Raw genomic sequence first — 26468 nt, 5'->3', positions numbered from 1 at the left:
GACATTGAAACTGCAGGAGCTCAAGGCCCACCCCATCAGGGCCTTTCGGATTTAAAATTCATGCATGAGGGAGTTCAGACCTGTGATGGCGCGATCTGCACGCTCCTCCTCACCTGATGTATTAAGGTGTGTGCGTGTGCGTGTGTGTGCGTGCGTGTGCGTGCGTGCGTGTGTGCGTGCGTGTGTGTGCGTGTGTGTGTGCGTGTGCGTGCGTGTGTGCGTGTGCGTGCGTGTGTGTGTGCGTGTGTGTGCGTGCGTGTGCGTGCGTGTGTGTGCGTGTGTGTGTGTGATGTCTTCTGGATCCAACTCTCAATTGTTCACTGACGGGTCTGAAACCACTCAGACTTGGCGTGTTAACTGCAGACAACATTAACTATGTGTTGTTTTGGCCTGTTTTAATGCTGGACCTTTGCTTAGATTTCCTTTCCTTTTTAAGATTGATTTACTTGAAAGGCAAAGTGAAAGAGAGAGAGGACGACCCAGAGAAAAAGGTTTCATCCATCTGACGGTTCACTCACCAAATGACTGCAATGGCTGGAGCTGGACTAGGTGGAAGTTGGGAGCCTCCCACTCCATCCAGGTCTCCCACATGCATGGCAGCAGCCCAAATCCTTGGGCCTCTACCTGTTGCTTTCTCAGGAGCCTTGGCAGGGAGCTGGACTGAAAGCAGAGCAGCCAGGGCTTGCGTCGTCACTTGGACGCGGGAAGCCAGTGCCGCAGCTCAGAGTGCTGCACAACAGGGCTCCCTCATTTAGCTTCAAATAATATTTATTTTTAATTTGAAAGGCAATTTTTAGAGAGAGATCTTCCATCCCTGATTCATTGGCCAAATATCCACAGCAGACAGAGCTGAGTTGATATGGGTTTGGGAGCCAGGGGCTTCTTCTGGGTCTCCCACACAGGGCAGTTTCTCAAGGCTCTGCTGTTTTCCTCGTCACAGTCAGAGAGCTGGATTGAAGTGGAGCAGTCAGGACAAGAAGCAGCATCCATATGGGATCCTGGTGCTAGCAGGTGGGGGATTAGATTGCTACGCCACCACACCAGCACCCTTTGCTTAGATTTCTAAGACTCGGCCACTATTGCTTCTCCACCAGCCTTCTCACCCACTTGGAAAATGCATTGCATCTTTGCTACTTCCTGTCCTTGCAAAAGCGAAACACAAGAACAGGAGCAAGAGAAGTGTGCAGAAAGAGAACACCAAGCTTTCCTTTGTCCTTGAGGGCTGGTGGTCTTGAAGAGTTTGGCAAACGCCCGTTGCCGAGGGTAAAACACCCCATTACTCTCCTGATTCCTTAGAGCCTGGCCCTGCAATCACCAAGCCCCAAAATGCCATTCTGGGTGGACACTGTCCCATGTCCCGGAAGCACAAAAGGATGATGGCTGGAAAGCCAGGTGGGAGGCCACGGAACTTGGCCTGGGCTGCAGAGGGTGTGACCACGAAGGCAGAGGACTCTAAGCATGAGATTTATGAAGTTACAAATAAAGGAAGCCCCAGAGACATCAAAAGGAAAGAAAGGACACAGAACCAGTTGCCAAGTGAGCCTCAATGCTAGAAGCTATCGCTAACACAACCATCCTAGAAACTGAAATTCCACAGGCATTTTTGTTGAGATACCAGAGGCCATTACATCACGTCTGACCGAAGGGCCACCACTTCAGAGCAAATTCTTACAGGGACTGGTCCAGTGTCACGCCGACAGTGAGGCTGCTCTGTCTTCCCAGCTTCTCTCACACTTCTTCCTTGTCAGATGCACAAAAGGTTTTTGTGAGTTGCTCTCAGCTTTATGGCCGGTGGGGAGTTCAGGCGTGTGACTTTCAGGGAGTACAGTCTTCAGGCTCCGGAATTTCTGCGTACAGCTAACTGCACACCAGCCGTCAGGATTCAGTCTGCCCCGGCCCCACCACCCTCCACCACCCACCCCGCAGAAAACTCAGCTCCCTGAGGTTGGGGTCTGGGGTCCTGGAACGATTTACCCCTTAGCCACAAAGCCTGCCCTGGGTCAAGCTCAGGTAACAAGTCAGTGACACTGGGGTCCATGAACGCGACCCTTTAGGGGGGTCTGCATTCTATCAAGCCTTTGGCCTGCCATTTGGGGGTACCCTCTCCTAAGGCTACCAGGGTCACGGACACCACAGAGTTGTTCCCTAGAGGGTCGCCACTCCTGGCTGTGTCAGGTGCTCCTTGGGCACCGGCTGTGGTCCGGGCGCTGTGTATCCTCCGGCAGGGGGCGATCTGCTCCCACCGACTTCCTGCCGCCCGGGCCTTCCCCGAGTGCGCCCCAGGTGGGGACACCAAAGGGGTTCCACGCTGGGCTGGGGATGCGGGCGCGCACTGGCGGGAGCTGGGGGCGTTGGCTCTGGCAGGGCGCGGGCGCATGTAGGGTCCGACCGGCCCGGAGAGGCCTCGACGCGCGCGGCGCGGCCTGCCCGGGGGACGCGCCCCCTTAGCCCCGGCGCGCAGCGCGGGCCCCAGGTGCCGAGACAATGCGGCGCGCGGCGGCGCCCGGGAGCGGCTCGAGGGCCCGGGGCGCGCGCCGCGCTCCTTCCCGCAGGCTCCGCTTCCCGGCGGCGAGCGCGCCGATTGGCGCCCGGGCCTCCGCGCCGCCCCGCCCCGCGCCCCGCCGGCCGCCGCGCCGCCCCCCTCGCTCGGCCGGACCCGCCCCTCTCCGCGGGAGGCGCTCGGGGCCCGCGGCTGGGTGGCGGGCAGTTCCCGCCGGCTCTGCGCGCCCGCCTCGGGGCTCGCTGGAGAGGACGCGCGCGGCGACGGCGGCGGCGGTTGCGGGAGGCCTGGGCACGCGCGCGGGCGGACGGCCGGGCTGAGCTGCGGGCTGCGCGCCGCCCTGCTCCCGCCGCCGGGCCCCGCGCCGGCTCCCGCGCCCTGCGGCGGCCCCCCGCGCCCCGGCACTCCCCTTTGTCCGTGCGCCCAGGCAGCGGCTGCCGGAGCCCTCGGCGGCCGCGGCGGCGGACGAGGAGGAGGAAGCGGCGGCTCCCCCGCGGCCGCGCGTTGCGGCGATGCCGGACCAGATCTCGGTGTCGGAATTCGTGGCCGAGACCCATGAGGACTACAAGGCGCCCACGGCCTCCAGCTTCACCACGCGCACCGCCCAGTGCCGGAACACAGTGGCGGCCATCGAGGAGGTGAGCGGCGGCCTCGGAGGGGCGGCTCCGGCCGCAGGGACCGGCGGCGCCGCGCCCGGGTCGGCGCTCCGCGCCACTCCCCGCCACTCCCCGCCACTCCCGCACTAGCGGCTGGGAAAAGTTTCTTCTCCTTCGCTGCGGACGCGGCCGGGCCAGCCCTGCCCCAAACAGAAGCCCTTTGTTTCGATGCGGGGGGCTCAGAAGCGACGGTCCGGGGCCGGCTCGGGCCTTTGCGGGACCCCCGCCCCTTCTTCAATTCCCTCACGGAGCCCCCAGGCGGGGCCTATTCCTTCCGTGCTGCCAACTCTGGGCGGAGAGTGGGGGGCGGTGGCGACCCCGGGTCTGAGGTTCCCGGTGCAGACCCCTCCCCCGGGCCCCAGAGAGGCTACGCACTGTGTGCCCGGCTCTCTGCAGACCCTCGGGCGGTGAGTCCGTCCGGGGAGCCTGGCCTGGAGGCGTGGGCGCTCCCGCACTGTGCGGATGGAGGTGCGGGCACGGAGAGCCTGGAGGCCTGCGGTACCGCTCCGGGTTACCTGAGCCTCACCTGCGGGATCCCCGGGCCGCTGCCTCCGCCTACCTAGGAGAGGCCTGGATCTAGGGAAGTGTTGGTGCACCGTCATGCCGCCGAGGGGCTCTGCAGCTCCGGGGGACAAATGCTGCCGCAGGCGGCTCGAGGCAGGTCCTCGCTGCAGCCTCACCTTCCTCACCTGCCGAGGGTGGGTGTGTGGGCGCGCTGCCCTCCCTGTGGCTCGCTGGGGGAGGGTTGGTCTATTTACCTTGTTGTGTGGTGGCCGGAATCCGCAGCTCACTGTTTCTGGGCCCCATGGCAGGTCGCAGGTTGCATTTTTAAACTTGGGTATGTAGTCTAGGTATTGCGGGGGGGGGGGGGACCACAAAAATGCCTGGCTGGAGTTGGGGGGAGGGGCGCCCAGAGCTTTCAATCCAGGCCAGGACTCAGGCTCTTACCCCTTCCCCCCCCACTGAAACAAAGAATCTGCTATTAAGAATCGCTTGAGAAAAGCTCTAGAATGTTTTCCCTTGGTGGAGAGTTCCCGGTAGCCTGGAAGGTCCGCAGGAGGGGGAGCGGAAGTCAAAGGTCGTCCTTCTCCGTGGCCGGCCTCCTCCCCTGGTTTTGGCCAGAAGAAGGCTGTGTGGAGATGAGCTGCTGTCAGTCCAGCTTTCTCCAGAACACCGAACTCTACTTTTATCTGAAAGGCTTCAGGGAATGATGCCTTTCCACGGGGCAGGTAGGACGTGGCCTGGGAGGTGGCTCTGGGAAAAGGCGTTCGAGCCCCCTGTCCTGAGAAGACACCAGTGGGGATGTGGGTGGAGAGGTGGTGAGGGACAGAAGGTTCTGGAAGGGAAGGCAGCCCCAGCCTCACGGCCTCAGGGAGCTGCTTGGTGGGGTGTGTGTGTGAGCCAGGGTCATCACTGGCTCCCGCCTGCAGCCTGATAGGGACTGGCAGTGCTGTTAAGATCGGCACCCCCCTCTCTGATTAATTTTAGTGTGCAGCGTATAATTCCAAAGCTCTGTTTGTAGGCTGGGCTGGAGATTACCCCCAGAGCTTAGCGACTGAGCAGATTAAAAAGAGACAGGATTTGGCCATGTCGTTAAGTTGCAAGCTTGCTGCATGTTGTCATCTAAGTACAAAAATTGGTTCTTTTTTTTTTTTTAAGAATTTATTTATTTGAAAGTCAGTCATGGAAAGGGGGGGAGAGAGAATGAGAATCTTACATCCGCTGATTCACTCCCCAAATGGCTGCAACACCAGGGCTGGACCAGGCTGAGGAGCCAGGAACTTCCCTGGGGTCTCCCACATAGCTAGAGGGACCCAAGTGCTTGTGCCGTCTTCCACTGCTTTCCCAGGCACATTAACAGGGAGCGGGATTGGAAATGGAGCAACTAAGCTGTGATCTACCACCCTATGGGATGCTGTTGCTGTAGGTGGTAGCTTAATGCCAGTGGCATAATGCAGGTGGCACCACAGTGCCAGCCTTTAGTTAGGGCTCCAAAAATGACAGTGTTGAAGTCATTGCAGTTTCATCTTACTCTAAGTCCAGTGCACCTGCTATGATGGTGGTGGTGTGCAGACTTGGGCTTAAAACTAAGTTTGCGAGCTGTTTATTTCTGGGAGGAATCCATGTATATTCCTTTCTGTAATGTTCTTTTCTTAGAGTTTAATGTTCAGGTCCATTATCCCCCACCCCCTCAAAAAAACTTGACCTGTGTCTGCTGCTCACAGTATTTTGTTTTCAGACAAGGTGACTATCACTCGTTTAACCTGTAATAAGTTTAAACTTGTGAAACCCTAGTTTCTGTGTTTACCAACATGACTGGTGGAATTAGTAAACTACTTTTAAACTAGTTCACCTCTGTCATTTCTCACGTAGGTTGTTTGTGCTAAGAACTGGCCGGTGTGGTGTGATTTGCTTGCCTGTTGCTAGAATATGGGCAGCCGTGGGGTCTCGCTCCCTGTCCGCTGCCATGTTCCACAGACCTCGCATGGCATGGTTAGTCTTTAGGGACAAGGTCAAGTCGTTTGCTGCCGGCTGTGGAAGACTGAAGCAGAGTTTAAACTTGGCTCCACGTGGCTTTCACCTGGGTGGCACTTCCTCTCTTTGTCATGCTGAATTCTTTAATTTGCTCCATGCTGTTAACCCGAGTTCAGGTTCAGTCTGCATCACCCACTTGCCTGTTCTCATTTTGCTTGGTTTTAAGGTCTGCATAAAGAGAGACACCATGCGGTGTGGTGCGTGGTGCCTCGTGGGTTACAGGCTTAGTCAGGGCCAGAGCTTGCCAAGGCGTCGCTCAGGGAATGCCCAGGGCCTGGGTGGGGGCTTGGAGTGCGGGAGGGGCTGTGAGTGAGTGGAAAATCCACTCATGGATTAACCCCTGTGGGTTCTCTTTTTTTTTTTTTTAAACCAGTTTGCTGTCTTGGCAGCGAGTCCACCGGGCTGTGTTTTAAAGTTTTGACTCAGTCACTTTCTCCGGGTGAAGTAATTATCTTGCAGTTTTTACAAGCTTTGCCAAGTCTGGAGTCGGCCCCATGTTTTGCAAATGGTGGAAAAGCAGTAAGTCATTGTGGTAGAAATCCGAAGAGTGAGCGTTTTTCCTTTCTTTTTTTTTGGTGGTGGGAATCTGTGTTGCTGTGTGTGAGCTGTGGACGCTTTGGAATGATCTCACACCAGGGAGGAATCTGGCAGATGTGGGATGTCTGTGTGTCCAGCGCGACCCTTCTGGCTCACTGACATGGCAGGAGCATGTAGTTTTAAAAATAAATTTGATGTTGACTTACAAGTCTTCCAATGTAATCTACTTCCTTCCGGGGCCATGGTTCTTGCCCTGTTTGTCCTTGGTTCCCTTGGAAATCGCAGTGTGGTCACAGCCCAGGGGCTTGATGTCCCCAGGCGGCCCCCTGCTGGCAGTGGCAGTGGGAACCGGGCCTCTCCTGACGCAGGACTGGGCCCTTTGTGGTTTGTTGGGGCCGGTGACTCCAGATTCCAGACTGGGAGCCGTGTTCTGCCGCTGCCACCTGCAAGACATCCCCTCACCTGCTGTGTCTGCTTTGGAAGCGTGGGGCCGACGGGGCCACTGTTATGTTGTTTAGATTTTATTTTATTTTATTTTGCTTGAAAGAGTCAGAGACAGATAGAGGTCCTCCGACTGCTGGTTCCCTCCCTTAATGGCCGGTGCTGGGCTGGTCTGAACCTCGGAGCCGGGAGCTTTTTCTGGGTCTCCCACAAGGGTCCAGGGGCCCAAGGCCTTAAGTCATCCTCCTTCGCTTTCTCGGGGAGCCGGATTGGAAGTAGAGCAGCTGGGACTCGAGCCAGCGTCCATGTGGGACGCTGGTGCTGCAGGTGGTGGATTAGTGTGCTGTACACTGGCCCCAGAGTCTTGGAATGTGAAGTGGTATCACCAGAAAAGACAGTCCTCTGGTGACTCGCCCCCTCGAGCCCCCCACCGCCGTCTGCTCCAGGGCAACAGTGCTGCTCCTAGGCCTTCGCCCAGGGCGCCTGCAGGGCTCAGCCACACTGTGTGTCAGGTGATGGGACAAGAAGCCGGGAGGAGTGGTTCTCCCCACGCTGGACCTGCGGTCGGCTGGCTCATCTCCAGTGCTTGGGCCATGCAGACGGACCGACCCTGTGGTGACTGCAGATGGCGCCCCTGGCAGCAGCACGGCCGTCCACATGCACCGATCATGGACGTGCGTCTAGCCTTAACGGTGACGACCCCTTGACTCACCTCGTGGAGCCTGGTGCGGTTCCTGGCTCTGGCTGCTGAGCCCAGCATCCTGCCCCACACCCCCTGGAGGCCCTGATGGTGGCCCCTGCCACCCGTGTGCAAGACCTGTACTGTCCGTCCTGTGGGGTCTGTCTCAACCCAGGTGTTTGTGGGTGTTTGGGGAGTGAAGCAGTGGCTCAGAGCTGCTGTCTTCCCGTCTCCCTTTGCCTCGGCCTCAAATGACACAGAAGGCAGAGCCTTGCGTCCAGCTGCCTCCGAGTTTTCCCCTGAGAACTCAGGCGGTGGATCCTGGACGGATGGTGAGTTCTACTGCCCAGAGACCCCCCGACCGACTCCCTAGGATTCTGCCTTCATCGGTTTGGGTGGGGCCTGGAGGCTTGACTTTTTGTTTTTAAGCTTTGTTTATATTTTTTATTTGAAAAGCTGATTTTTCTGAGAGAAAAAGTCTCCTCTCTGCTTGTTCACTCCCTAAATGGCTGTAATCGCTGGAGCTGGGCTTATCCAAAGCCAGGAGCTTCTTCTGGGTCTCCCAGGTGAGCGCAGAGAACCAAGCACTTGGGCCATTCTCCACTGCTTCCCCAGGCCTGATAAACAGGGAGCTGGGTGGGAAATGGAGCAGCCAGGACTAGAACCAGCTCCTGTATGGGATACCGGTACTCACAGGTGGAGGAATAGCATGCTATACCACCGTCCCAGCCTGTAGTCTTGGTTTTTGTGACAGGACCAGATGGCTCAGGGTCTCGTCTTCCTGGGGAGGGCATTTGAGTTCTGTTGTGGACTTTATGATGGGAAGTCCTTGGAGAATTTTGAGCAGGGTGTACGTAATTCTGACTACATCTTAGAAACATCATTGTGGTTGTTTCCTGGAGAATGGACCAGTGAGGCAGAGAGTCCAGGCAAGAGGGGAGGGCTGGCACGGTGGGGTGAGAGGCCCATGGAGACCCATGCTGCGGGGGCAGCAGCTGGGACCTGCCTGCATAGTTCTGCTGCGTGCTGGGGTGGGAGGTGGGCAGCAGAGTTGCTGCCCCACAGTAGGCCTCGGCCCAGCTCGGCTCCCCAGGCCAGTTGAAGGAGGGAACAGTGTGTGCTGCCTGGCGGGCTGGCAGCAGAAGCTGGGTGGGGGACCTGTCTCGCTGTGCTGTGGTGCTGATGAGGGCCGGCATGCTGTCTGGCGGGGCTGGAGGGGCGAGTTAGCCATTTTCTCGACAAAAGCTTGGCAGGGGTCAGGTGCCTGGAGTAGGGTCCTTACGTCAGCTCTCCAGATGCTGCTGTTGCCTAGCTAAGAAGAGGGGCTGACATCACCATGGCAGGGATGTTGCCCTCTGCTCACCCGCTTCCACGGTGTCAGGTCCTCCAGCTGGGTCGCCGTGGGCCCCTTGTCTCTCACATGGCTTCTGCCCTGCTGTGTCAGGTGGAGCATGCGTCCCGGCAGCCGGAGCTCTGGGCTGTGATCCGTGATGGTCACCTTCTTTATGGAGGAACTTGACAGGGTGTGCTCTCCTGGACACGTGGCACACATTGCTGTGGCCAGTGCCGGGTGTCGCATGGACAGCAGGACTGGCTTCTTCCCGCAGACCCCAGACTATCCCGGGGTTGTGCCGGATGTGCTTCATGCTGCGAGTCTTTTTGACACTCTAGAGAGGTTAGTTTCTCTCTTAAAGATATTCTGATGTATGGAATAAAATACAGGTCTCAGAGGGCAGCAATGAGGTTCAGTTAACAAACCATGTAAAGCCTGTGCCGGGGCTAATTCTCCTCCTGTGGTGAGGCATCTTATGTGGGCGCGTGTTCAAATCCTGGCTGCTCCACTTCTGATCCGGCTTCTTGCTGGTGGCTTGAGAAAGCAGCAGAAGATGGCCCGGGTCCTTGGGATTCTGCACCGGTGTGGGGGACCTGGAAGGAGCTCTTGGCGGCCACCTTTGGATCAGCTCAGCTCTGGCCGTAGCAGCCACTTGGGGAGTGAACCAGTGGATGGGTGATCTCTTTCTGGTTCTCCTTGTCTCTAACTCTGACTTCAAGTAAAAGAAATGAATCTTTTAAAAAAAGGGAAAGTGACAAGGAAAAACAGATCTATCCACTGGTTCAATTCCCAGCTAACTAGAGCAGCTTGGGCTGGGCCAGGCTGAAGCCAGGAGCCAGGAAGTCTATCCCGGTCTCCTCATGGGTGGCGGGGCCCAAGCATTGGGGCCGTCTTCCCCTGCTTTCACATGCATGTTAGCAGGGAGCTAGATAGGAGGCAGAGTAGCTGGGACCTGAACCTGCGCTCCGACAGAGCAGGCTGGCATCCCAGGAGACAGTGTCACCTGCTGCACCCCTGTGCCAGGCCCTGCTGTACGCTCCTTCAGTGAGACCTTCATTCTCAGCTAGAGCCTGCGTGTTGGAGGTGTGGTGGAGGGAGCAGTACTGTGAGCCAGTTCCTCTGGCGGCGCAGTGGCATGAATGTATCTCTTATTAGAGCGAATGCTCCCCCAGTGGGCCGCACGCACGTTCCTAATTGGGGTAAATGCTGGATTCTGCTTACACGCTTGGGAAATCTGCCCGCAGTTCATTTTTCCAGTCCTGCTTCATGACACCCCTGACTGAATTCAGAGGAAGAATTCCAGGCGTGGCGGTGTTTGCTGGGTGACTGGGTGTTCCGCAGCTCTGCTTCAGCAGGCTGCCTGCAGTTCCTTCAGTCATCACTGTGACTTGATTCTAAGGGTCTGGCTGAGAGGCACTGTGCCCCAAGCAGGGCAGTCAGCACAGGTGTTCGGAGGCGCTGGGGCTTGGTGCAGGTGGGGCCTGGTGTGGGTCAGGCCCCACAGTCTGCAAGCCTCGGGGTTGGCACAGTGGCCTTTGGTGGGGTTCCTGGGCTGCATGAGCTCTGCAGGCCAGCCCTGCTGGGGTGCCTTTCTTGTCCATGCCGTCCTGGGAGCCAATGGCAGGGCTTACAGGCATCTCCTACCTTGGGTTGTAAGAGATCACTTGCTTGGGTCAGCACTGTGTCTGGCGAGGTCACTGGTTTGCCAGGAGATCCTGAGCATGGCACTGGTCCACATGGGTGGCTTCTCCCTTTGTCTTTTCTTCCTAACATTTCTTGGGTGCTTGCTGCGTACCAGGTGTGTTTGCAGTTCTTGGCGTCTTTATTCTTCACCTGCTTAGTTATTCCAAAAAAGAAAAACTCCCCTGTGAAGTTCATTGTGGCTCAGCTACTTGACCAGGGTTACAGGGCTGCCTCCTCCTCCCAGCCTCATCCCTGCACTCCCTGTGGTGTGTGGGCTGGAATTCCACCTGGGCCTTGCTGCTGAGGTCTCCTGCTCGCCCTGAAGCGTTTCCGCAGCCCTGCCTGGAAAGCTTGTGCTCGGTGCACAGCAGGTGCTGGTTATGGGCACAGGGTTTACAGACTGTAGTGACCTGTAGTGGTTTCTTTACATAAAGGTGCTAGCAGAGCCCCCAGTTCTTGGTTTGGTATGACTCGGTGATCCCTAAGCACCTTTGCCAACGGGAAAAATCCCGACATTCTTCGCATCTCCCTATTCACATCTGGAACGGCTCTGGGATGAATGACAGGAGGCCAGGCAAGGTCATAATTCAGAGACAATGTGGCTGCCAGATCTGCAAGTGGAATTCTTAACTTTTGTTTTTAAAGACTTCTCTTTATTTGGGGCCCAGCGTAATGGCCCAGTGGCTGAATCCTTGCCTTGTACACACTGGGATCCCCATATGGGCACTGGTTTGTGTCCTGGCTGCCTTGTTTCCCTTCTAGCTCCCAGCTTGTAGCCTGGGAAAGCAATAGAGGATGGCCCAAAGCCTTGGGACCCTTTACCTGTGTGGGAGACCTGGAAGACGCTCCTGGCTTCTGATCAGCTCATCTGCAAACACTGTTTTTCCAAGAAAAAAAATTTTTTTTTTAAATGAATTTATTTTTCTTGGAAAGGCAGATTTACAGAGAGAGGAGGAGAGACACACACACAGAGATCAATCTTCCATCGCTTGGTTCACTCCCCAAATGGCTGCAACAGCCAGAGCTGAGTAGTCCAAAGCCAGGATTTCTTCCAGGTCTGCCATGTGGTGCCGTGACCCAGGGGGTCCTCCCTGTTTTCCCAGGCCAGGAGCAGGCAGCCGAATCACAAGTGTGGCAGCGGGGACCTGAACCAACATCCATGTGGGATGCCGGCACTTCAGTCCACTTTCTTTTTTTTTTTTTTGTTTCTTAGAATTTAATTGTTTATTTAGGGGTAAAAGCAGATTTACAGAGAGCAGAGATGGAGAGAAAGAACTTCCATCCACTGGTTCACTTCTTTTTTTTTTTTTTTTGTTAATTTTATCTTTTTTTTTAAAATTTTTTTTCTTTTTATTGTATTGTTGTTGACAATCTTTACATAGTTAATTACAGTTAAAGGAAAAAGAAGGAAAAAAAAAAGGTTTAGGGGGATAGGAAAGTGGGTAATGCTATTATGTCCATATTGTTTCCATCACGTATCTGAGGTAAAGGGGGATATTGAGGGAGAAGCCCCACCCGGTTTCCCGCCCACCCTAAGTCCCGGATGTGGGGCATGCTCTGAGATATGTGCTCGAGTGGTGTTAATAGTTCTGCAGTTATGAATCGCTACCAGTTTCGCTCGATGAGGTCGTCCACCAATTGATATGGTCCATCATAAAGTCTCCGTTTGCCCCATAATTTGCTGCCAACATATAGCTGAGATGAATGATTGTCCTGTTCTGTCTTTTCTTGGTTAGAGTTCTGAGTCCAGCAGTTCGATTGGGGAGATCTCCAAAGATACTTTGAGGTATTCCCAGACTAGTTTCTTGCATGTTCTAGCAAGCACAGGGCCCGGCACAGTCCATCACCCTGATCAGCTGGTGGTTGCAATTGCTGGGTTGGTTCTGTTTTCAGTCCCGAGTTGCACTGGAACCAATGGGTGTTGCAGTCCAGTCTGGTTCGGCCCTTACATCAACCAGTGGGAGCTGCAGCCTAGTAGGGGCGACCCACAATAACCCCCTCCAAGCCCGCCCCCTACCCTGGTTTGCCAGTATGTGTAGCAGAAGACCAGTCTGTCCCCCATCCCATTTGGCTCTGGTACTTGTCAATGGGTATTAAAGCTTAGTTCTATCTAACCAACTCAACCATCCAGCCCTCACAGATGTTGTTGAGTGCCTCTCTATCTAGCCATCCCAGCCCCCGTCCTAGTTTTCATGCCCTCCCACGGGAATAGTGACCCAAGAAGGGGGAACCCACTTTTCCCTCCCAGGTCTCTCTGTCCCGGTTTATGCACTCTTTAGGTGGTCCTGAGATTTGACTCGACAGAATTAGTCCCCAGTGCCAGCTTCTGCCAGCTGATGCTGCGGCCCTGATCTAGTCCACATGCAGCGCACAGGTGTTATAGCCTTGCTTGGTCGGGTCTGTCTCTATCCCAGCCAAAACTCTCCAGTGGGAGTAGCTGACTGGTGAGGGGACCAGCCCCTTAAACCCCCCGCCAGCTCTGCCCCTTCCTTCCTGGATCTCACGTGTGCTGGATGGGTGCTGCATTCACATCCAGTACAGGCAGCCACGCCCTGGCATTCCATAATGTGTACTGGTTGTGTCGCAACCAAACCCGGCCCATCCCACACTCTGTTCTGGCGATCGGATTTGCCAGTGGTTGACATGAACTGATTCAGCCTGGTCTGCTCCTGACCCATGCCGAATGTATGCCAGTGGGAAACTTTCCATGGCCTATTGTGGCACAACACCAAGCCCTAAAATTTTTTTTTAGAATTAATTAATTTTATTTGAAAAGCAGAGTTACAAAGCAGGAGGGAGGAAGGGAGAGAGAAAGAAAAAGAAAGAGATCTTCATTCCGCCACATGGCTGCAACAGCTGGAGCTTGGCCAGACCACAGCAAGGAGCCTGGAAATTCATCCAGCTGTCCCGCAAGGGTGTGGGAGCCCAAGCACGTGGGCCACCTGCTGCTTTCCTAGATGCATCAGCAGGGACCTGGGTTAAAAGTGAAGGAGCCCCTGGCTAGGCCACCGCACATACTGGAACACACTAAAACCAGGGCTGGGGGTGGGTCTGCTGGCAGTTATTGAAGGTGGCCCTGACTAGGCCACGGCACTCGCTGGTGCCTGTGGCAGGCCGCGTTGGCTAGCCTAGGCTGCTGCTCTTGTTGATTTGCCTGAGAGATGAGGCTGAGGCTGGGGCTGGAGCTGGCCAGGCTGTTGCATCCACCAGTTCTGCTTCGGTGTAGGTAACAAGCTGAGCCTTACCCGCTTCTGGCTGGTGCACATAAGAGTTAGGTCTGAGGTCAACCCAGGCAAGATTTCTTGGGATACTCCTCAACTAGATTGTTGGACTTAACCCTCCAGCCACAGGGAATTATCACAAGATATTGTGGTCTGACCTTGGAGTGCATGTATCAGGATTGGGTGTCCCCAGTTGCTGATGCCTGTGCAGTGGACAGCATGCTCAGATACACATGGGAGACATGACAGCCAGCTTATCTGGGCCAGGACGTCAGGTCCTTTGCAGCAATTGTCTGGGTCTGAGGATGCACACTGGTGGACTTGGTCAGCTAAGAGACCAAAACTTTATAGAGAAAAGAACTGGGGGAGGAGGGATGGTGGTGAGAAGTGGAGCAGTCGGACTTGAACCTGCGCCCATATAGAATATTGACACCGTAGTGGAGTCTCCCTGCTCTGCCTTAGCGCTGGCGGGGGAGGGGGAGCGGGGCAGCCCTCCCCCGCCCAGGGGCCCTTGGGCATTCGTGTATGGTTGTGGCAGGGTGGAGTTGCTGAGTTTGGGCAGCTCTGCTGGACCGCCTGGGGACCTGCCAGCGTGTTTTTTTTTGCGGGAGACCGTACTACCTTCCCTCCCCCAGCAGTGTGAGAGTGCTGCCTCCGCCTCTGGCAGTGTTGGCTGCTCTCTGGGTTTGAGCACAGGAATCCTGACAGATGTGAGGATTTTACTCTGGCTTTGTGGAGCATTGTCCTGCGGGGTGACTGGTGCTGTGACCGTTGGCTGGGGCCTTTGGGTGCAGAGCTGTTCCTGTCCTCTGCCTGTGTTTATGTTGGATTATTTGTGTGTTCACTGTTGGGTTTTGAGAGGACTTCATGTATTCCAGATACCTGACTCAATCAGGTATATAATTTGTAAAGATATATTTTTAAAACATTTTTGGAGTTTTTTAACTCCATGATTTTCAGAGTCCTGATGTTGAAAATCTTGATGAAGTACAAATAGCTAATAGCCGTTTTCCTCTGATTGTTTGCTTTTGTTATTGTAGCTAAGAAACTGTTGCCTAATATTACAAAGATTTGTGCTAGTTTTTTTTTTTTTTTAATTTATTTGTACTTATCTGAATTTGAAAGGCAGTGTTACAGAGAGTTCTTTGCTGCACTGGGTCACGTCTCAACTGGCTGCGATGGCCTGGGCCGGGCCAGGCTGGAGCCAGGAGCTTCCTCCAGGTCTCCCACGGGGGGCTTCGGCAGGGAGCCGGAGCTGAGTTGGAGCAGCCAGCTTTTGAACTGACATTCATATGAGGGGGGTGACTTCACTTGTTCTGTCAGAACGCCGGCTCCACTGGTATTCTGTTGATAGTTTTCTTACCTCAGGTCCTAATTTTTGTATGTGATGTGAGCTAGGAAGTCCAACTTCCTTCTGTAGTGTGTGGATTCCACTGGTCCCCCAGTCCTTTACTGGAGAGACCATTGTTTTCTTCTTTGATTTCTCGCAGCACCATTTTCGAGCGTGAATTGAAGTTTGTTGAATGGTGTGTTTCTGGAGTCCGAATTGTCTTTCATTGGTCTTTTATGTGCTGGTGGTGGGAAGGGAGTGTGTACTCACCTGCTGTACGAGGTCTGGCCTGGCCGAGACAACTGGAGGTGGACTTGGAAATTCGACCGGTCTGTCCCAGGTTGTTATTAAGCTGGAAAATAGGCACGTCCTGGGGTGAGATCATACGTGTCCAAAGAGAACTGGGCAGGAGCAAGTCTCCCCAGCCCACACCATGGTCTTGGTCGCTGTGGACTCAAGGTCAGGTCTGAAATGAACAAGTGTGTGAGACCTTCACTGTTGTCCACCCTTATCCAAGATGGTTTTGGTAATCCTGGGTCCCTTGAGCATTCCCACAGGAATTGTAGGATCCCCTGGTTGATTTCTGGGGGAAGGCCAAGCAGGTATTTTCGTGGGTGATGTGTGGAGTCTGGAGACGGTCGGGAGTGTAGACATCTTGACACCCCATCAGCATCTTGTAGTAAACTTGAGTTCTCCTGTTTCTTTTTTTCTGCTACTCAAGTCTTTGATGTTTTGATGGCTTTCCATGTGTGGCATTTGATCCTTTTTGATGCTATTGTAATTAGAATTATTTTCTGGATTTTGTTTCTTGACGTTTCATTGCTAGTTTATAGAAATACATTTAATTTTTGTCTTGCCTGTCTGGCACAGTCAGCTGGGTCTGTTTATTGGCTCTGAAGTTTTCGCGTGCGTGTGTGAGTGCTCCTTGGGAGTATCCGAAGAGGAGATAACTGCCAGTACAGATCGTTCCTTTATTTTTTGTTTTTGACATGCAGGGAGATTTTCATTTCTTGCCTAATTGTTGGATCATTCCTTCGTCCTGAATGCCCAGCGGTTTGTACAGAATAGAGGCTCAGTCATATAATTCAATGACTGGTTTCAGTATTTGGAAAAATGAGTTCTCGCGACAGGTGAGGTCTCCTGTCCTCAGTTTGCTTCATTTCTTTCCGTTTGGATTCTGCGGACACAACGCAAGATTTGCCCGCTTGGGCTTTGGTTGTGAAGTCAGTTAGTGGAAATGTCACTTGCTTTGGCAAATGGGTGTAGGGTCTTTGCCACCTCTGGATAGGTGTTTTGGGGTGGTCATTCAGGTGTTGACCTGGCCCAGGGTGTTCTGTGGCTGCGTCAAGATGCCCACTGCCTTGCTTTGGCCTCCCCACCCCCAGGCCCTGGGAGACTGCTGTGTTCGGGAGAGAGAAGGGGGCTATTGAGGGTCCTAGTTTTCACACGTTGTTAAATTCTCTTCATTGACTTATTTTCTTGGTTGACAAATTGGAACGAGCTGTGTTTACTGGCTGAGTGACTGAACCTTTGGAACCTGTGGCTGATGGCCGAGTTGGCAGCTCTCCGACTGCAAACTTCTCATTTGGAAGCACTGATGCCTGCAGAGAGAAGGCTTGGTAGGATGCCTGAGTGGGTGGCTAGCTCTCCATCTCCAGCACCACCTGTCCCACGTGCACTCCTGGTGCCACCTCGTCGCTGGGGACCAGCATGCTTGACCGGGCTGCCATCTGAGCTTGGCTGCTTCTCCCCCTGCCTGGCCCTGCGGTTCTCCGTGACCTTCACTCCTTGGTTCATCAGCTTTTGTTTGAAAAGGCAGCTGGTCCCACCCGAGGGTCCCCAGAGTGCGGCTCCAGGGATGGCCTGGACAATTGGCTCCTGGTTTCCCAGGCCCAGATTTGTGGTTTTGTCCTCGGGACGTGGTTCATGGTCATCTGTAGGCTCGCTGGAGGAGTGGAATGTCTGAAGCCCCTTGCTGCTCCAAGCAAAGCAAGGGAGGCTGACCTGTTCTTGGGAGAAAATGTGTTAGTCACAGCTGCTGAGGGTGCCTGAGGGCCTGGCTTTATTGACCCTCGTAATTGATGGACTGCCTGGGTCCCTCGGCCATCTGTATGTTCAGCAAGGCCGGGTGTGGAACGCTCAGGGTCCCTTATATGCCATGAATGGCTCTGATGCTCTGTTGGACTTGGGATTGAATGATGAGGTGGCAGCGGCAGCAGGGAAGTGTTCTGGAAATTGCCTGTTTTTCTTTTTTTTTTTTTTTATTGAAAGATTTTATTTTTATTACAAAGTCAGATATACAGAGAGGAGGAGAGACAGAGAGGAAGATCTTCCGTCCGATGATTCACTCCCCAAGTGAGCTGCAGCGGGCCGGTGCGCGCCAATCCGATGCCGGGAACCTGGAACCTCTTCTGGGTCTCCCACGTGGGTACAGGGTCCCAAAGTTTTGGACCGTCCTTGACTGCTTTCCCAGGCCACAAGCAGGGAGGGAGCTGGATGGGAAGTGGAGCTGCCGGGATTAGAACCGGCGCCCATATGGGATCCCGGGGCTTTTAAGGCGAGGACTTTAGCCGCTAGGCCACGCCGCCGGGCCCAAATTGCCTGTTTTTCAAAAGGAAGCTGTACTATTGGCTTGAATACACTGGCAGCCCCTGGAAGTGCCTTAAAACATGGAGGTGTAAGGGCCAATGCCATGGTGTAGCATATTAAACTGCCACCTGTGGTGTTGGTATCCCATGCAGGCACCACTAGTTTGGGTCCTGGCTGCTCTACTTATGATCCAGCTCCCTGATAAAACACTGAGAAAGCAGTAGAGGATGGCTCAGGTGCTGGGGCCCCTGCAGAAGTGTGGGAGACCTTGAAGAAGCTTCTGGCTCCTGACTTTAGTTTGGCCTAGCCCTGGCCGTTGCAGCCGAGTGGGGAGTGAACCACTGGGTGGAAGATTCTGTGTGTGTGTGTGTGTGTGTATGTGTCTCCTCTCTCTCTGTAACTCTGACTTTCAAATAAATAATTGAAAAAAGAGAAAGAGAGTATTGAAGTAAAGCAGAAAGAACATATCCGATGTGCTGTGGCCTTGCCTTCCCCAAGCTCCCAGATGAGGCCACACCATGAGATAGGAGCACTGGGGCCAGCAGGAGGAGGAAATGGCTAGAAGAGAGGTGTGGCCCGCCTGCCCCGTGGCCACTCCCGCGTGCCTCTGCCAGCCCTGGCAGTTCAGGGCAGTCACGGCCATGAGTCAGGCTCCAGTCCTGGGCTCTGGCAGGCAGTACATGCTGCCCTGAGGTGCGTTTCCAGGACAACAGGCCCTGGAGTTCACGGGGTGGAGGTGCCTAGAGCGGGGAGTGTGGGGAGCGCAGGTGACTCACGTCTGGCAGGTGTGCAGTGTGGCTTCCTGGGGGGGATTGGGCCAAGGCAGGACAGCATGGATAGCCTGCTGGGGTGTGCACACGTGAGTTGGCCTGTCTGCCAGGTGGCTAGGCTGCCTCTGCGGTTTTCTGTGTGACCTCAGAGTACTCTGCCACTTCCTTTCTGGGGTCACAGAGCTTTCAAACTTCGAGGTCCCCCGTTTGTGGTTTCTGAGTCTTCCTGTGGTCCCCCCTTCCTGCCGCGTGTGTGCTCATGGCCGGGGCCAAGTCCCGCCTCTCTTCAGCTGCTCAGGAAGTGTTGCTGAGTGTCAGGGTTCCGCAGCCTGTCTTGATTTTGTGGTTTCACAGCTGTTCCTTTAAAAGGTTGCTCTGTGTGTGTTGGAAGGTAAAACACTTGTTTGGATGGGCGAAGTGAGGCTTGCTGTGTTATCTGCTGAAATCACTAGAGAAGCAGGGAGATGTTTTAGAACTATTGAGATCCTTGCTCATGAAAGCATCCTAAGGAACATCTAATTTCTTCCGTGCAGAATACCTTGTAGGGCCGGCATTGTCGTGCAGCAGGTTAGGCTGCCGCTCGGGATGCCAGCACTGGTTTGAGCCCTGGATGTTTCACTTCTCATCTACTTGCTGCTGATGTGCCTGGGTGGGCAGCAGAAGAGGCTGTAGGATTGAGTTCCTGCCACACACCCTGGGGACTTGAGTGGAGTGTGTGGCTTCAGCCTGACCCTGGCTATGCCCCTGGACTGTCCCTCTGGGCAGTGAACCAGCAGATGGAAGATCTTGCTCTGTCTTCTGCTCACCTCCCATCACTTGACCTCTGAGATAAGTAAATGTAGAAACATGTATTGGCCGTCCACTTCCTTCTGTAAAACTTTTCCTGACATTCCCTCTCATCACAGCTGTTTTCGCTGCGGACTCTTGAAGCAGTTGCTGTTACATCCATTGTGTGTGGCCGTTTCTTCCACCTAGCCCTCTGTGCATGTGTGTAGCTATCGTCCATCCTTGAGGCAGACCTGAGATGCTGTGATGCTGGGGGCGTGGTTCTCCACAGTCCTTCTCTAGACAGAGAGCCAAGGAGGACTTGCGAAGGGTGGCTTGGGATTGCCACCTCCCTTCCAGCTCATACAGGGATAGGAGATGCTGGGGGTGTGGAGAGATGCCAGCCACCTTGTTCAGGAGCGAGCCTTTGTCCATGGGAGGAGCTGTCACAGTGGAGCCAGCAGGTGAGGGCTGCGAGAGCTGAGCCCCTGGCTGTGGTCCCTTCCGCTGCTGGGTATGAGGAGCTACGTGTGGGACCGGCAGGCACCCCTGCTCTGTCCTGCTGTGCCCTAGCAGTCTATGTCTTGCCAGCAGCTTCCATTCTTGTTTTCTAAGTCAGGGAGTCAGGGAGACAGCAAAATCTTTCGCTGCATGAATTTGCAGTGACCGGGACTGTGCCGAGATGGAAGCTGGGGATAACTTCATCCAGCTGCTGCCCAAGTCTGTGTTAGCAAGAAGCTGGTATCAGAAGGGGGACCCAGGACTGAAATCCAGATGTTCCCATGTGGGAGGTGGGTGTCTCGACCCACTAGGGACAGCCATCACCCTAACTTTGAAGTTAAGGCCTGGGTGGAGGTGTGGTGTTGGTCGGAGGCAGGTGGGGTCACTTAAGTGGACCCTGACATGTAGGGTGGGGCTTCTGGGATTGAATCCCAGGGTTTTCCCCGAGGAACACAAACAGGTGCACTTCCTGCCTTGGCCGTGTGATGCCCTGTACCACTTGAGGAGGCTGCTGGCGCCAAGACTTCCGGAATCACAGGGCCGAGTAAGGCTCTTTTCTTTGTAAAATCAGCTTGCTGTGGGTATTTTTTGCTCCAGTGATAAGAAATGGATATGCAGGACTATTTTTGGAGTGCTGGGTCAGGCAGGCTGTATGCACAGTAGCGGCCCGACAGAGGCGATGTGGCTTTGTGACGCAGTTGGCAAGAGGTGGCCCTGGGACAGAGCTGGGATGTTGTTGGGCTGGGATGCTCAGCAAGGGATCTCTCAGCCAGGACTGCCAAGGAGCTAGGAGCGCTCTGTGCTCATGACCTGCGGGTGCTATTCTGAGTCCATGGGGCTCCCATGTGGTCCAAGTGCCCTTGTGTGTGCCGCCTTTAGGAATGACTTGGGAGGATGCAGAATTTAGAATTATCTGTACCATAGGTCAGAGAGGAGTTAATAGCACTAGGTTCTATTAATACTGGTGGTATTAACTGTTCTGGGAAACCTTTTTTTTTAATGTTTATTTATTTTCATCTACTTGAGAGGCAGAGTGGCACAGAAAGGGACAGAGATCATCCACCTACTGGTTTTCCCTTCGCATGCCTGTAGCTGTGGCTGGGCCAGGCTGAACCAGAAGCAGGAACTGCATGTAGGTCCCCCACGCGGGTGGCGGGGCCCCAGCATTTAGGCCATTATTCACTGCCTCCCAGGATGCATTACCAGACGAGTAATGAACTGACCCCCTGACACCAGAGCAAAGCATCGCAGGCAGTGACTTAACCCACTGCACCATAGCACCTACTCCTCTTACACGGTTTTCCTTTTTTTCTTGTTTTTAAGATTTGTTTGTTTGAAAGCCTGAGTTACAGAGTGAAAGCGAGAGTGAGTGAGTGAGTGAGTGAGAGAGAGAGAGAGAGAGAGAGAGAGATCTACACCTCTGGGTCAGCCCTGATCCCTGCCATAGCAAGGGCAGGGCCAGACTGAAGCCAGGAGGAGCCGGGAGTTTCATCCGGCTCGCACGTGGGTGCAAGGGTGCGTCTGCTGCTTTCCCAGGCCATCAGCAGGGAGCTGGATGGAAAGTAAAGCAGCTGGGACATGAACCAGTTCCTGTGTGGGATGCCTGTGCTGCCGGCACTGGCTTTATCCACTATGCCTCTATCACCCCCCCTTTTATTTTTTAATTGTTATTTTATTTTTATATTCTTTTTTTTTTCAAAGACATAAGATATGTTTATTCCAAAAAATACTAGGATTCCACTGTTAAAAAATTCAAAAGTTAGTGTTTAGTTCATTATCAACACAATTAGCTTCAGGAGAACAAGTAATCTAACCTCTTTGTCTAATTCCAAAATTAGCCAAAACAATTTTGTTTGGTGAAAATACATCACTTTTGACATTTTCATCAGTCTCAGCTGTTAAAATATAATTAATTTAGAACAATTAAATGCTTGAGAATTCTAAACAACACTATATGTTGAATTTCTCACATTTGCTGAAAGCCTGTCTCCCTGCTATTCTGTCTTACAATGTTCAATTATACCATCTACCATTATAAAAATTAGTCATTGATTCTGGTTTCATACACATTCGTGCTTTTAACACGCCATTATCATATACAGCATATCATCAGTTACAAATATTTTTATATTCTTTACATTGTTGATTAGGGCACAAAAGGTCAAGGGCTACCGGAAAGTGGGTAAGGCCATTGTTTCCAGATTCTCTCTCTATGTATCTCTCTCTTTTTCCTGTATCTAGCGTAAGGGGGAAGATAAAAGGAGAAGCCCCACCCAGCCTCACAACCATTCCAGGGTCCTTGATGTGGGGCATGCGCCAAGGACACTGCTCAAGTGGTTTTAGGAGTTCAGTTCTGAGTTGCTGCCAGTCTTGCCATTCTAAGCACGATGAAATCTCTCCAGAATCCACTGGCTGACATAGTCCACCTTAGGGTCTCCGTTTGCCCAGATTTTCACTGCCAACACATGGCTGGGGTAGTTGATTGATTTGTTCTGTATCTGTCCTCTGTTGTGGTGCCAGGTGTGCTCTGCAGGCTCCGATGGACTGCCATATCCTCCATGTGCACCTGGATATGCTGTCCACTGCTCCGTCTGAGCCATTGAGGAGGCTCAGCTTTGACACATGCACTCCAGTCAGACCATGGAACCTGCACTTCTCTTAATGATTGGGGTTCTGAGATCAGCAGTTCAGTTAGAGGGATCCCTAAAGAAACTTCGTCTGGGATGATCCCAGACCTGATTCTCGCGTGTGCATGCCAGTACAGGGTCCGACACAGTCGGTTGTCCTAATCGGCTTATACACATGCTGGTATTCCCTTCTTCTTAATAACAAGATAACAGAAGCCAGATTGGAAAATCCAGCTGACATTACAATGCGGAGACAAATGAATAATTTAAATGCATTGGGGGTGGTGGATCCTTCACTGTCAAGTTTGAGTACTTCCTGAGTTTTCTTGTGCGGCAGAGTGCAAGGCGTGTGTCTGATAAGGAGGCGAGCTGAGCTCTGGAGAAGTCACTCTGGGATTACTCATCGGAATGAAACATCCTCTGGAGAGACTTCTTATCTTCCTTCGCTGTCACCTGTCACACGGAGGCTCTCAGCCGCAGGGCAGAGGAAGGCTTCCTGTTGTTGCCGGCCTTTGGTCTTTGGGCCCTGGGTGGGGGGTTGATGTCAGGCCGTGCTTTTGTTGTTGGGCTGGGTGAGTGGTCCCTTTCCCCTCTGTCACGTTGGTGAGAAGTGGCAGTGCCACTGGCACAGGGACAGCAGGACTGTGTGGGCTCGCACCCACTCGGAGGTCTGTCTACATTGATGCATCTCAGTGTTCAAAGTGGCCCAAGCGGCCGCAATGGCCAGAGCTCAGCTGATCTGAAGCCAGGAGCTTCCTCTGGGTCTCCCACGAGGATGCAGGGTCCCAAAGCTTTGGGTCATCCTCTACTGCTTTCCCAGGCCATATGCAGGGAGCTGGATGGGAAGTAGAGCAGCCAGGACACGAACCAGCATCCATATGGGATCCTGGTCGTAGCAAGGCGAGCATTTGGCCACTAGGCTATTGCACCGGGTCCTATATGCTGTCATTATTATTGTTGCTGTTGCTGAAATGCAGAGTTACACAGAGGAAGAGATGCTGCGAGAGATCTTCTGTCCTTTGGTTTCCTCTCCAAATGGCCACAATATCTGGGGCCAATTCAGGCTGACGTCAAGAGCCTGGAACTCCATCCCTGGTCTCCCACATGGGAGCAGGGGCCCAAGCACTTTTCCAGAAACATTAGCAGGTAACCGGATTGGAAGTGAAACAGCCGTGTCTTGAACCGCCCAAATGGGATCCTGGCACTGCAGGTGAAAGTTTAACTTGCTATGCCACGAGCACTGGCCCAATTCTTTTCAAAATTGTGTTCTGATTCCCACTCCCGGGATCACCAAATTCAAGGATGAAGACACCCTTAAGATTCAGAGGGTTCTGTCTGCAGGGCTGTGGGAATGTGGCACATCTTGCAGGCACATCCCCCACTTAGTCTGTGCTTCCTCTGTGATCTGCGTGGCTGTGATCGCAGGGACGTGGGGCATGGACTATAGGGCCACATCTGCACGCACCCCCTCTGTTTGTCACCCTTCCAACTCCCCCCATTTGTTGTCCAGCATCCCACGTGCTGCTTCTTGGCGCCCTTCAGGGAGCTGGGCCCTGTGTTGGAGGAAGCTGGGGCAGTGTGGCCTGTGTGGAAGTGACTGGCCCCCTGCTGTGTCTTGGAGGGTTGCAAAGGACTGCAGGCATCGGTGGTGGTGGGAGACCCACAGGGGCCTGGTAAGGCGCTTGGGCACCTGCACCTGGTGAGACCTACGCTGGTGGCCTGCAGTGGCCGACGACAGCCAGCTGCTATGCTGTCCACGTGGTCTAGGGTGGAGATGAGTGTGCAGGGGTGAGGCTGGAGGGCGTCAGGAAGGCATGGGCTGCGGGTAGCGCCCCGAGATTTCTGGGAGTAAAGGAGAGGGAGTCGCCCTTGCAGATGGCTTTGTCCTTCCTGGAAGGTCGGCCTGGGGTGTTGTGGATTTCTGGGAGGGGACAGTTTCCCAGAGCTGGCAGGCAGATGGACGTGTAAACAACCGATTACCACGTGGTTTAGAAAATGGGAGCTACAGAGGCGGTTGCTATGACAACAAGAAGTCCATTGTCACCCACAGGAGTGAACAGGGCTCCTTGGCGCAGGGGACCAACCCTCCCTGTGCTTCTTGGTGATGGTGACCTTGTCTGAGCTGGGTTGAGCAGGTTCACCAGGGCCTGGGCTATCTTTGATGCCTGTGAGTCAAAGCCATGCATTAGCTGCTCCAGCCCCACATCCCCGCCCCAGGACATCCTGTGGGGGCGGGGTGGGGGAGGGTCCTGGTGCAGCAGCCTCAGAGGGCGGGGCTGGAGGGAGGACACACCCACACCCACATGTCCAGCTGGTGCCTGCACGCTTGCAGAGGGACGAGCGTGGGAGCATTTCCTCCTGGGGAACATTTCTAGGGGTGTGATGGGGCACTGGTGCTGGAGCAGCACCCAGATGTGGGGTAGACCCCTGCTCCCGGCATGGCTCCCGGCATGGCTCCCGGCATGGCTCCCGGCATGGCTCCTGGCTTGGCTGGGCTGCGGCTCCTGGCTTGGCTCCTGGCTTGGCTCCTGGCTTGGCTCCTGGCTTGGCTGGGCTGCGGCTCCTGGGGCACTTTCCCTGCACCACTTCCTTCCTTTTTCTTCTGCCAGACTGGGCGGCAGGAATTTCCTGTTTCCCTGCCAGCGCAGCAGGAAGGGCTGGGTGTAGCTCTCTCCTGGGATGGTTTTTTGGGGAGGTGGGATGGGGGTGGAGCATCTCCCACCTTCTCTCTTCCTTAGCCAGGACTCCCAGAAGCCTCTGCTTGCTTCCCCTCCCCCACCCCAGTAGAGATGGACCTGCTGTCCTTTGCAGACTGCTGGACACCTGCCCTTCTGACCACCCGCCTCCTGCTCGCTGGCCTCGCCCTGGCCCAGGGCTCCCAGTGATCACGCCACTGCTCTCTCAGCACTCCTGCAGCTGCCCTAAGTCCAGGGACTGCTCTGGCCCCACCCAGGGTGTCCCCTGAGGCTTGATGGGCCTCTGTGAGCCTGGTCTTGGGCTGCTTCCCTGTCCTGTAGGTTCACACTGGATCTTGCTCCTGTCCTAGTGCAGGGGAAGAGCTGACCTTTACCTTGTACGTGCGAGACCACTGGACTCTGGCCCACTGCCCCTTCTGCCCCAAACCCGTCCCTGCAGAACCTTCTGTTAGACCTGGGGGGAGAGGCCAGGGGTTTTTGTCTTCATCTGTGATGCACGCGTAGCACTCAGGTCACAGGTGTTTGGAAGTGACTGTCCTGTGAGTGGAGCTCGGCATGCCAGCTAACGCAGCTTAGATCGCCGCGTGTCCGTGTCCCTGTGAGCTGTGATGCGGGTGGGTTATAGAACACTCGGCCTTTCTGCCGTGGGAACTGCAATCTTCAAGGGTGGTGGTTAGAGGACCAGGCTTGGGGGACAGTAGGACTTGCAGGCATTCCCGGTCAGAGTGCTGGTTCGAGTCCCAGCTGTTCTGCTTCCCATTCAGCTTCCTGCTCAGGAGTTTGGGAAAGACAGTGGAGGCTGGCCCACGTCCTCAGGCCCCTGCTGCCTGTAGGAGAGACCAGGGTGGAGTTCCTGGCTTTGTGCTGGTCCAGCCTGGCAGCGGTAGTTATTTAGGGAGTGAACTGCCATTACTGTGCTTTTTCCCTCCCACCTGGGAGTCCCAGGCCCTTTGTGGGTGCATTGGAAAAAGAAAGGGCTCTTAGAGTGCAGGGCAGGGAGCCCCCAGGCCTGGGTAGCGTCGCTGCCAGAGGACCTGTGACATGCAAAGATGTGATTGGCAGAACTGGGAAATATCCCAGTCACATGTGGGACTAGCCACAGGCTTCTCCACGGCCACAAGGATGCCCTTACCCGTGGTCTGGTTGAGAAACCGGGGCTGTGAGATTGTCTGGTGAGGGGAGGTGTAGGAAGGGGCTGGGGGCACCCAGCGGGAGGGGTGGCATCCTCTGCACCCCGCCCCTGTGTCCTAGAGGAAAAAGTAGGGGTAGCTTGGCTTGCTTGAGCTTCTTTGAGGTGGAGCAGGTGACTGGGATTTTCCCAAGCGAGAGCTTACGGTAGTGGAGTCGTGACAGCTTGGATTTGCCCAGTCCACCAGCAGTCTCCAGAGGCTGGGCCTCACAGAGCCCAGTGCTGCACAGCCTGCCAGCCTCGGCTCTTGGGAAGCGAGAAAATGCCTCAGTCTTCAATTCTGAGTCTAACTATAGCCTCCTTCCTACAGAGCCTGCACTTGATTCACGTTTCCGATTATTGTGTGTGTAAAACTCCTCAATGGCTGTGCAGGGCCGAGGGCCTTTTCCTGCGAGCTAACAACAAGTGAAAGATGG

At 54.5% G+C, this 26468-nt stretch overlaps 1 protein-coding gene across 2 annotated transcripts in view; it reads left to right on the top strand.

Annotated features, from left to right (window-relative positions):
* Positions 1 to 2689: 2689 nt before the first annotated feature.
* ASAP2 (ArfGAP with SH3 domain, ankyrin repeat and PH domain 2) overlaps positions 2690 to 26468 on the top strand; it is a 127977-nt gene continuing 104198 nt past the window's right edge. For both annotated transcript variants that reach the window (XM_058668301.1, XM_058668300.1), the window contains exon 1: positions 2690 to 3138. In XM_058668301.1, the coding sequence (XP_058524284.1) occupies positions 3013 to 3138 (126 nt within the window). In that variant the 5' untranslated portion in view covers positions 2690 to 3012. The remainder of the gene's footprint in view (positions 3139 to 26468) is intronic.

Source organism: Ochotona princeps, chromosome 8 (genome assembly GCF_030435755.1).
Source record: "Ochotona princeps isolate mOchPri1 chromosome 8, mOchPri1.hap1, whole genome shotgun sequence".
Taxonomy (NCBI): Eukaryota; Metazoa; Chordata; class Mammalia; order Lagomorpha; family Ochotonidae; genus Ochotona; species Ochotona princeps.
The sequence above is the reverse complement of the archived record's forward strand: the minus strand, read 5'-3'. Positions and strand labels throughout refer to the sequence as shown.